General features: G+C 24.8%; 1 protein-coding gene across 3 annotated transcripts in view; it reads left to right on the forward strand.

Moving 5' to 3' along the window:
- LOC117175232 overlaps nt 1-11,674 on the forward strand; it is a 33,687-nt gene that overhangs the window by 1,732 nt on the left and 20,281 nt on the right. For 2 of the 3 annotated variants that reach the window (XM_033364899.1, XM_033364898.1), the window contains exons 3-6: nt 3,287-3,512; nt 7,765-8,031; nt 8,306-8,507; nt 11,078-11,289. In XM_033364899.1, coding sequence (XP_033220790.1) covers nt 3,341-3,512; nt 7,765-8,031; nt 8,306-8,507; nt 11,078-11,289 — 853 coding nt within the window. In that variant the 5' untranslated portion in view covers nt 3,287-3,340. The remainder of the gene's footprint in view (nt 1-3,286; nt 3,513-7,764; nt 8,032-8,305; nt 8,508-11,077; nt 11,290-11,674) is intronic. The other variant, XM_033364900.1, reaches the window with a different exon arrangement.

Genomic DNA, 11,674 nt, shown 5'->3' on the forward strand with positions numbered 1-11,674 from the left:
TTTTATTTACAAAAAAAGTTCTCAGGTTCAAAAAAATATTCAGTGAACTGAAAAACTGTGGTCGGTAATATAGGTATTTAGCTGTGTCACATGCCCTTAAAACTATTTCATTTCCCGCTGTAGAAGAAAAATCTGCCTACGTTCGATTTCAACAATTTTTAAATAATTAGTTGAATTTTTATGTTTTTTAATCATGCTATTATTTAGCTTACAATTCGTAATTCAAATTTTTATTATTAAAAAAATTTTTATTTCTAAGCTTACATTTTTAATTTAGAGATTTTTAAAATGCTTTCTTAAAGACTTGAACACATAAAAAATAAAAGCGTTTGGTGTTGAAAATTTTGGATAAAAAACATTTTTATTTAATAAATAGATCATTTTTTAAAATTGATCTGTACTTTAAGTAATAAAAAGTGAACAAAAACGATTTGACAAAACGATTTTAAATCAATCCAAATTTAAGAATTTTCAGATTTTAACGTTAAAACTTAAACTGTTTCAATTTGAAAGGCTTAGTCATTAAACAAATGTAAACGTGAGACTGAAAGTTTATAAACTATTTTCAACTTAAAAATAATTTGATAATAATATATTCTTAATTAAAGGATTTCATTACATTTAAAATATTGTTTCAGTCTAAAATATTCCATTTTTAACCCATTCAATTTGAAATTTTCAATTAAAAAAAAAAGATTAATTATTGAATATTTAGCAATATTTGATTTTTTATTTAAGACAAGTAAATTGAATCTAATTATTTAAAAGTAAAGAATCTTTAACTGAATTGTTTAACATAGAAAGCCTGGAATCGTTACAATTTCGAAGAGCCTTTAAACTTTGAACGTTACAGTTTTAATTGTTGTATTCGAAAAATGCTTCATTTTGAAGTTAAAATTTTTAATTTTGATGTATAATTTACAAATTAACATTTGTAGAAAAAAATTTGAGTAATTTTAAGAGATGTTTAGGAGTTTTAAAAAGATAACAATTATCATGCAAATTTTAGAAAGTTTTCTTAAAATCTTCTAGAATCTTTTTTCAAAATTTTGTTTAAATCTTTGAAAAACTTTTTAAATTTTCTCTTAAAATAATCTTTCAAAATGAAAAATAATGTTTAATTTTCCTAAATATCTCTTAAAATTACTCAAATTCCGCCCTCAAATAATAAATGTTCAATAGTTATTTTTACATCCAAATTGTAAAGAAATGTTCTAAAATTTCCAGGATTTTCTGGAAATTGTAGAAAAAATTCAATTCATTTTGACAGATATTTAGAAGTTCTGAAAAAATTTCCAAAATAATTTTAAATTTAAAACAATTTCTAGATTTTTCAAGATTTTTAAATAAAAATTTGATGCTTTTCAAGGATGTTTAAACTATTTAAAAAGAAAATAATTGAATTTCTAATTTAGAAGTGTTCAGTTAAATTTTTTTCAATTTTTCAATATTTAATGTTTCTAGCTTAAAATTCCTTAAAATTATATAATTTTAAAGTTCATTGATTGGTTTTTTAATTTAGAGCATTGAAAATGATAACGTGGATTCATATTTTTTTTATATTGAAAAATGTTAATAACTTTAATCTTATATGCGTAAATTATTGACCATTTGAATACAACATTAATAAATTTATTTCGTCGATTAAAACGGCCACCCTGGAGAATTGGCAAAGATAGACGTTGATGGATGTGGGATACGATGAGATAGAAAAGAGAAGATTGAAAAACATGGAAGGAAATTTATATTAGCAGATAGATATAAAAAGTTAGGCGTTGATAGACGTAGAATAGGATGTGATAGCGAAGAGGGCGTTCCAAAATATAAAGATGAATTTATATTGACAAAGAGAGAGAAAAATATAAACGGTAATTTAGAGAGATAGAAAAAGATAGAAGTGAATTCAGATTAAAATAGAGGTAGAAAAACATCGACGTAGTTATATAAAAGATAGGATGGGATAGAGAAGAGAGGATTGAAAAATAAACATGTAAATTTAGGTTGACAAATAGATAGAAACAGATAAACGGGAATTTAGATTAACCGACAGATTGAAAAGTATTGACGTGGAAAAATAAAGGCTAGGAAGAGGTAGAGAAGAAGGTATTAAAAATGATAGACGTTAATTTACATCAAGAAAGATGTAAAGAAAAACTTTGACGTGCTTAGATAAAAGAGGATTGAAAAGAGCAGAAGGAAATTTAGATTAAAAAATAAATAGGAAAACATTGACGTGGGTAGATAAAATATAGAATGGGATAGAGAAGAAAGTATTGAAAAATAAACATGTAAATTTAGGTTGACAAATAGATAGAAACAGATAAACGGGAATTTAGATTAACCGACAGATTGAAAAGTATTGACGTGGAAAAATAAAGGCTAGGAAGAGGTAGAGAAGAAGGTATTAAAAAAGATAGACGTTAATTTACATTAAGAAAGAGGTAAAGAAAAACTTTGACGTGCTTAGATAAAAGAGGATTGAAAAGGGTAGAAGGAAATTTAGATTAAAAAAGAAATAGGAAAACATTGACGTGGGTAGATAAAATATAGAATGGGATAGAGAAGAAAGGATTGACAAAGACAGACGTAAATTTATGTTGGCAAAAAGATAAGAAAAGTTAGACGTTCACAGATGTAGTATACGATGAGATAGAGAAGAGGAGATTGACAAGAATAGACGGGAATTTAAAATGACGGACGGATAGAAGAAGATAGACTTGAATCCAGATTGACAAAAAGATATAAAAAATATTGACATGAATAGATGTAGGATAAGATGAGATAGAGAAGAGGAAATTGAAAAAGATAGAAGGAAATTTAGATTAACCGAGAGATCGTAAAAAATTGACGTGGATAGATTAAGGATAGGATGAGATAGAGAAAGATAGGCTTTGATAGACGTAGGTTATGATGACACAAAGAGGAGGAAATTGAAAAAGATGGACGTGAATTTATATTGACAAAGTGATAGAATGGAATACATTTTCTCTATCTCTTTCTATCTAAAAGATTTAAAATTATTCCTAAAGATAGGATCTCCATCTGTGTACTTATAGCAGGGAAGACTTTATTATAAAACTATGATAAATGTTTCAGTTTAAAAAATATTTTTTTTTTTAATTTGCGTATAAATTTAAATTAGATTCAAACATATGAAATAAATATATGCACTCTTGAGAGGATGGACCAAAGAGAGGAGACGAATTCATCAGAATATCTGATAAAATTAGAAAAAAATGTAGAAATGCTTCAGTTTTTCGAGTTTTATTTCATAAAAAAATTGCAGATAAATTCGAGTCAGGCTCAAGAATCTCAATTGGATCTATGCACTCTTAAGAAGATGGACCAAAGAAAGGAGACGAATTCATCGGAATGTGTGATAAAACTCGAAATTGAAGAGATAAAATTAGAAAACAATACTCTTGATTTCATAATGCCAGAAATTCTGCAAGAAATCAAACCAGAAACATTTCCCATGGATGTTTGTGAATCGAAGATAGAAATACTCGAGCGTAAGTGGTAGTATATTATAATAAACTTACATATTATAATATAATAGTAGATTTCGATATAAAATAAAATTGTATTACTTTCCTTTTTAAATGCAGAATTGATTTTTTTTACATAAAAATGTTATTATTTTGTTGGAAATTTAACAATTATGTTAAGAAGTCATACTTTTTGGTTAAAAATTAAATTATTTGGAAAAAATTTACTTTTTCTATTGAAAATGATTATTTTTGTGTTAAAAAATCGTCTTATTGGGTTGAAAATGCAACTATTTTGTTAGAAAGTTCAACTATCTAGTTGGAAAAAACTTCTTCGAAAGAAAGAAAAATTGAAAGAAACTAATAAAAAAATCCAACTATTTATGGTTGTAACTTACTTATTATTTTTGATTAAAAAGACCACTATTGTATTTTTTGGACGACAATTCGTCCTTTTTGGTTAAAAATTGTATTATTTTTCGTTTTAAATGGAGAATTTATCTTTTTCCCATAATAATGTTATTATTTTGTTGAAAATTCAACAGTTATGTTGAGAAGTCATACTTTTTGGTTAAAAATTAACTTTTTTTTATTGAAAATTGAAATTTTCGCGCTAAAAACTCGTATTTTTCGGTTCAAAATGAAACTATTTTGATAGAAAGTTCAACTTTCTAGTTGGAAAATAACTTTTTTGCTAAAAATCTATATTTTCTGGTTGACAATTTAACTGTTTTGTAAAAAGTTCGACCTTTTGGTTTGAAAATTCCAATCTTTGTTGTAGAAAATTCAACTATTCGGTTGAAAATGAACTATTTTGTAGAAATTTCGTTTTTTTGGTTTGAAAATTTATCTTCTTTGCTAGAAATGTAGTATTTTTGTATTGAAAATAGAACTGTCTGGTTAAAAAATAATCTTCCTTGGCTGAGGATTTAACTATTTGCATGAAAATCCGTCTTTTTAAATGGATTCAAGTCTTTTTAATTTTTAATTAAAATCTTTTTTTTTTGTTTGTATTTTTTGGTTAAAATATCAATTATTACATTTTTTGATGAGTATATTTTTTAGTGTAAAATTGATTTTTTTCAATAAAAATGTAACTATTTAGTTTAAAATTCGTTTTTTCTTCTTTTTTATGTCTTTCTATAAAAAATCTAACTAATTTGTTGAAATTTCATATTTTTTTATTAAAAGATCAATTGTTTTGTAGAAAATTCATATTTTTATCCTGAAAATGCGACAATTTGGTTGACTTTTTTTTTCTTTTCTTGAAAAAAAGCTTAATTTTCTGAAAAATAAACTATTTTGATAAAAATTTGTCTCTGTAATTTGAAAATGTATCTCTTTTGGTAAAAATTGCATCTTTTTGGTAAAAAATGTAACTGTTTGGTTTAAATTAATCTGTTTTGTTTAAAGAATTACACTATTTAATGGAAAATTCACTTTTTTTCAACTGTCAGTGTGCCTAATTTTTTGCAAAGAATTCATTTTTTTTTAAATTGAAAATTCATCTGTTTATTGAAAAATCGTCTTTTTGGGTTGAAATTCATCTAATTTGGTAGAGAATTCATATTTTTTCATAAAAAAAATTTAACTATTTGGTTGACAATAGAACTATTTTGTGGAAAATTTGAAAATTTATCTCCTTTGCTAGAAATTTAGTATTTTTTGGTTAAAAATAGAATTGTCTAGTTTAAAATGAATCTTTCTTAGTTGAGGATTTAGCTAATTTAATGAAAAATAGTTTTTCTGAATAAATGCAAATGTTTTTTAGTTTGAAATTAAAGTCTTTGGTTGAAATATCATCTATCACATTTTTTGTCGAGAATTCATATTTTTTAGTTGAAAATTCATCTTTTTGAATGAAAATGTAACAATTTTGTTGAAAATTTTTTTTTTTTGGTTGACGATTCATATCTTTTTATTAAAAGTTTAACTAATTTGTTGAAAGTTCATATTTTTGGATTGAAAATTCAATTGTTTTGTAGAAAATTTATATTTTTACCTTGAAATTGCGACAATTTAGTTGAATTTGTTTCTTTTTCTGGAATAAAAATGCTTTGTTTTCTGAAAAACAAATTCTTGTTGAAAATTAGTCTTTTCAATTTGAAAATTTATCTGTTTTTCATACAAAAATGCAACTGTTCCTTCCAAAATTCAAATTTGTTGGTTGTAAATTCAACGATTGGGTTGAAAATAAACTTTTTTGTTGACCATTCGTATTTTTAAAGTGAAAAAAACTGGTTGAAAAATTATTAAACTATTTTGGTCGAAAATTCAGCATTTTGTTGTGCAAAAATGCAACTTTTTAATAAAAAATTCAACTGTTAAAAAAATTAACTTTTTCGTTCTTAATTCTTATTTTCGTGTTGAAAATTAAACAGTTCTTGTAATAAAAAATCAGCTATGTTGTTGAAATATACCTTTTTTGTTTGAAAATTTAACTGTTTTTTTTTTTATAGAAAATTCATCTTGTGGGCATAAAAGTTCGGTTGACAATTTTTTGCTCTCTTGAGTGAAAAATTCTTCTTGTTTTAAAGTTCAACTATTTTGATAGAAAAATTATGTTTTTTGGCTAAAAATCAGACTGCTTGGTTGAAAATTTAATCATCTTGATAGAAAATTCGATTTTTTTTGTCGAAAATTAACTTTTTCCTTGAAAATTAAACAATTTTGCAGTTGAATATCTTATTATTTTAGTTTAAAGTTAATTTCTTTAGTTGATAATACTTTTTAAACTGAAAATTTAAACAATAAATTTTTGATCGAAAATGAACTTTTTTGTTCAAAATTCTCATTTTTGGGTTGAAAATTAAACAGTTTTTTATCAAATTGAACTATGTGGTTGATATTTAACTTTTTTGGTGAAAATTTAACTGTTTGTAGAAAATTCTTCTAGAAAATGTATGTTTTTTGGTTAAATATCCAACAGATTGGTTTAAAATTCAATTATCCTGAAGGAAAATTCAATTTTTTTTTTGTCGCAAATGAACTTTTTCGTATTAAACCTGGTTTAATTTTAATATAAAAATTTCTTTAGAATGAAATAGCCACCAAACATTTTTTGTTGATATTTTTTTGTTGAACATTCAATTGCTTGGTTAAAATTTGAACTGCTTTATTAAAAATTCATCATTTATTTGAAAAATAATTTTTTTTTTGGTTGAAAATGTAACTATTTTGTTGAAAAAGTCATCTTTTTGTTGAATTCAACTTTTTTTTATTTGAAATTAAAATCTTTTTTGATTGAACTATCAACTATTTCATTTTTCGATGAAATTTCAACTAATTGGTCTACAGTTCAACTATAGTGAAAATTCATTTTTTTGCTTGGATATTAATCATTTTAATTGAAATTTCTTTTTTTTTCTGAACAAAAATTATTTTTTACACTGAAAATTCGTTTTTTTCTGTTTGAGAATTAATTTTTTATCTGAAAATTTAACGAGTCCAGTTGAATATTTTATTATTTTAGTCGAAAGTTTATTTATTTAGTTGAAAATCCTTTTTAAATTGAAAATTTGAATAATAAATTTTTGGTTGGAAATGGATCTTTATTGGTTGAAAATTCGCGTCTTTTATTGAAATTTTGTCTTTTTTGTGTGAAAAATTGATCTTTTCGGTTTAAAATTCATGTATTTTGTTTAAAAATTGAGCTATCTTGTAGATTTTTTTTTATAAAAAATGAATTTAAAAAGTTGAAATGTATCTATTGTTGGTTGAAAATTTGCCTGTTTTATTTGAAAATATAAATTATTAGGTTTAAAACTGATTTATTTTGAAGAAAAAATCGACTTTTTTAGTAGAAAATTGATTTCTTTGGTGAGATTTTAGCTATTTTGTTGAAAATCAGATTTTCTTGGTTGGAACATAATTGTTTTAAATTAAGATCGATTTTCTCCATTTTTGGTTGAAAATAGATCTTTTTTCGTTGAAAATTTATGTATTTTGTCTAAAATTCTTTTTTTTTTTGGTGTGCGTAGAAAATGCAGTATTTTTACTTGAAATTTTAGGAATTTAAAAAATTTAAATTCTTCAGTAATAGTGAATTTGTCAAAGTAGTAAATCACCCAAAAAAAATGTAATTGAATGGTTTTATTCAACTTTTTTAGTCTTCGTAAATCATTCATGGAATTAGTGAATAAATTATGAAATACGCAAAGTTAAATTAAGTTTTTAAACTTAATACAAAGTAAATAATTATAATTTGCAATATATTAATTTTTTTCTTAAATCGGTAAATTTATTATAAAACTATTTAATTTTTTCGTCAATTTAGCATCTGATACTAATCATCAGTTTGAAGTGTCTATGAATGGGCAAAGTTTTGCTTCATCACTTCAATTTGATGCTTCGGCACCGAATCAATCCAACCAAAAAATTTCTTCCTCATCTTTTGCATCTGTTAACCAGTCTAATTTTTATGGATCAGACACTAGTTGTAAACAAAATAATCAAGGAGGACAAGCCGTTCTACCTGATATTGAAAGCCAACCACCGATTAATCAAGGATCCGAAAATAATGTTGAAGCAAAAGAAACTGAAGGTATTCATTAAATATCAAACATTGAAAATTTAAATTGGAAAATAAATATTTCAAAATAGCCGATGTTGATTTAAAAATTTTTAATATTGAATTTAACGTGGAAAATTTTGATTTATTAAAGAATTTAATTGTATCCAGGTCTCTTATATAAAATTTGTTTTCCATTTCAAATAATTCCAAGAATCTTTATGTTATTTATTTTATTAAAAAATTTTTTTTAAATATTCTTCACTAAAGTTCGCAATGTATTATTTTTGGGTTATTAAATTTTCAGCTGACTCCCGATCGGGTAATTATGTGTACAACATTTTAATGCAATCTGGGGAAGGGAAATTTCTGATGAAATGTTTCGATTACGAGCAAGATCCGAAACATTACAAGCTGCTGTTAGAAAAGAAGAAAAAGACTTATTTCAATATTCACGCGGTAGCCAGACTTATCGTCTTTCATGAAATAAATCGTACCTCATCATACACGTAAGTTTACTGTTTATGTAAATGTAAAAGTTAGTTTTTTTTTTAACATGTGTCATGTATTTGAAAAAACATTCGCAAAAAATTTCTCTTGTAGTTAATCTTTTTAGTTATCCACTTTATTATTTGATTGAAAAGTAACAATTTTCTTTTTAAAAAGCATCCTTTTTGGTTGCAAATTCAACTTTTTTAATTCAAAAATTGTCTTTTTGGGTATAAAATTCAACTCTTTTCGTAGAACACTAACGTTTTGTTTAAGTTATTTTTTTTTGCTGATAAGTCAATTGAAATCTTTTTTGAAAACTTTTTTCCTGAAAGTTTTTTTTTCGGATTTAAAAGTTTATCATTTTTTAGTAGAAATATTTCATCTTTCTTGGATAAAAATGGAACTGTTTTAGCAAAAATTCAACTATTTCCTTGAAAATTTACTTTTTGTTTAAAATTCGTATTTTTATGTTGTAAAATCAAGTGAAATCTTTTTGGATGAAAATTTAATTTTTGTTGTTGAAAATTTGTTATTTTGATTTCAAAATTCACCTGTTTTAGCAAAATTTTCATTTTTCTTGGTCAAAAATTCAGCTTCTTAGGTCGAACTTCAACAATATTTTCAAAGTCATATTTTTTTGTGAAAAATTCTATTTTTTAGCAGTAAAAATTTACTTATTGTTAACAATTCTTATTTTGGTGTTGGAAAGTGAACTGGAATTTTCTTTGAAGGAAAACTTAACTAGTTTGAAATTTTCTTTTTAAATTCATCTGTTTTAGAAGAAATTTAATCTTTCTTAAATAAAAATGCAACTGTTTTATAGAAAATTCAACTATTTCCTTGAAAATATACTTTTTGTTTAAAATTCGTATTTTTGCGACGAAAAGTCAAGTGAAATCTTTTTGGATGAAAATTTGTTATTTTAATTTAAAAATTCACTTGTTTTAGTTGAATTTTCTTTTTTCTAGGACAAAAATCCAACTGTTTGGTTAAAAATTCAACAATGTTGTTAAAAAGTCTTTCTTTTTGGTTAAAAATTCGACTGTTTAGCAACAAGTTTACTTATTGTTGAAAATTCTTATTTTGTTTATTGGAAAGTGAACGGAAATCTTCTTTAAAAGACAATTTAACTAGTTTAAAAATTTTGTTTTCTAAATTCATCTGTTTTAGAAGAAATGTAATCTTTTTTTAATAAAAATGCAACTGTTTTATGGAAAATTAAACTATTTCCTTGAAAATATACTTTTTGTTTAAAATTCGTATTTTTATGTTGAAAAGTCAAGTGAAATCTTTTTGGATGAAAATTTAATTTTTGTTGTTGAAAATTTGTTATTTTGATTTCAAAATTCACCTGTTTTAGCAAAATTTTCATTTTTCTTGGACAGTAAAAATTTACTTATTGTTAACAATTCTTATTTTGATGTTGGAAAGTGAACTGGAGTCTTCTTTGAATGAAAATTTAACTATTTTGAAATTTTCTTTCTAAATTCATCTGTTTTAGAAATTTAATCTTTCTTAAATGAAAATGCATCAGTTTCGTGGAAAATTAAATTTTTGTTAAACAGTCATATTTTTTGTTTGAAGATTGAATTTTTGCAAAGAAAATTTGTCTTCTGATTCGAAGGTCTTTTTGGTTTTAAAATTATTTTCTTTTGTTTTATAATTTTCATTCTTTTTTGATTAAAATATAAACTATGACACTTTTTCGTTGGCAATTTGTCTTTTTAGGTTGAATATTGAACTATTATGTTCAAAAATTCAATTACTTTTTTGAAAATTCCAGTATTTTGTTAAAAAGGTATCTTTTAAAGTAGAAAAAATTTTTTTTTTGTTTGAAATAAATTAATACATTTGAAAATTTTAAATTTGTATATGAAACACCGTTTTATTCCGCTTATAAAATATTCTTTTGTAAAATATCATAAGATTAAAATTTTGGTACTTGAATAAAACAATAAAAATATTGTTAAAAATCATAATTTTTTTTAAATTCTCCTAAATTTTGTCATACTCTCGGTTAAATAACATGAACGTAAATTCTCGGGAATTAAAGAACTCTAGAAATCGTACCTATTCTTTCTAGTTCGGATTTTGTCTCACCAGGTGGCGCATCGCAGTTTGACCATTCCCAATTGAAAATATTAACGTGGATTTATATTTTTGGAACATAATCCAATTTTTTGAACACTATAATTTATGATTGTTCAAAATTCTGAATTTTGCCGTTTAAATTCATTAAACTTGAAATTATTAGGTTGAAAAGTGTTAGTACCTTGCAGTTTATACGTGTAAATTATTAAGAATTTGAACCAAAAAATTTTGAATTGAAAAACTTTTAAACTTCAATTTTAAAACTTAAAAATTCAAGAGTTCCACTTTGAATGCTTTAATTTTTTGTTTATTTTTTATTACTTTAAATGAAAAAATGTTCGATTTTTTAAATTTTATTGACTGGAAAAAATGTTTACGAACCGGTAAAAGACGGGAATTTTTTTAATCGATTAAAACGCTCACCCTCTTTTAATTTTCAACTCTGCCTTTAATTTCGAAATTTAATTATTTATGTTCCAAAAATCTTTTTGTATAGCATATCGCCTTCAAGATTCGAAACACTCGCTGGCATTGCGGCCAGCATTTTTCCGGGATATATGAAAGAACGATTTTACAGTCGTAGCACAACGAAAGCTAACGCCAATGGGGCTTTTCAGGCCTATTATAGTAAATTGCGTGAAAAGGCTATTGCTATCGGTGAAACAAGACCTGCAGCAGCATCTAGAAAAAGGAAATTAATCGATGGCCGTAAGATTCTTATTCGATATTGTTATTTTTAGTTTATTTATAATACTGATAAAATTCCTCAGGAAGAATTTTATGTCTCTAATTTTACAAGGGGTGTTCAAAAAGTAAGTTTCCCTAGTCTGCCGTTTCGCCCCAGCGCCATCTAGCGTGCTGGGACCGAACATAGTTTTAGTTTAGGATATACCGATAAGAGCGGAACCGGTCTTAGCTGCCGAAATATTTTTTTTCATCAGTACTGGCTCGGATCAGTGATCCCAGATCTGAAACGAGATGCGGTCCAATTCTATGACAGGTCTATGTCCGTGTGAATATAGTAGGAGACGCTGTAAATGACTGAGTTGCGCGCGCAACCCATTTCTCCTCTTCTGAATTTGAAAACTCGAAG

The sequence above is a fragment of the Belonocnema kinseyi genome, chromosome 6, assembly GCF_010883055.1.
Source record: "Belonocnema kinseyi isolate 2016_QV_RU_SX_M_011 chromosome 6, B_treatae_v1, whole genome shotgun sequence".
In the NCBI taxonomy this organism is placed as follows: Eukaryota; Metazoa; Arthropoda; class Insecta; order Hymenoptera; family Cynipidae; genus Belonocnema; species Belonocnema kinseyi.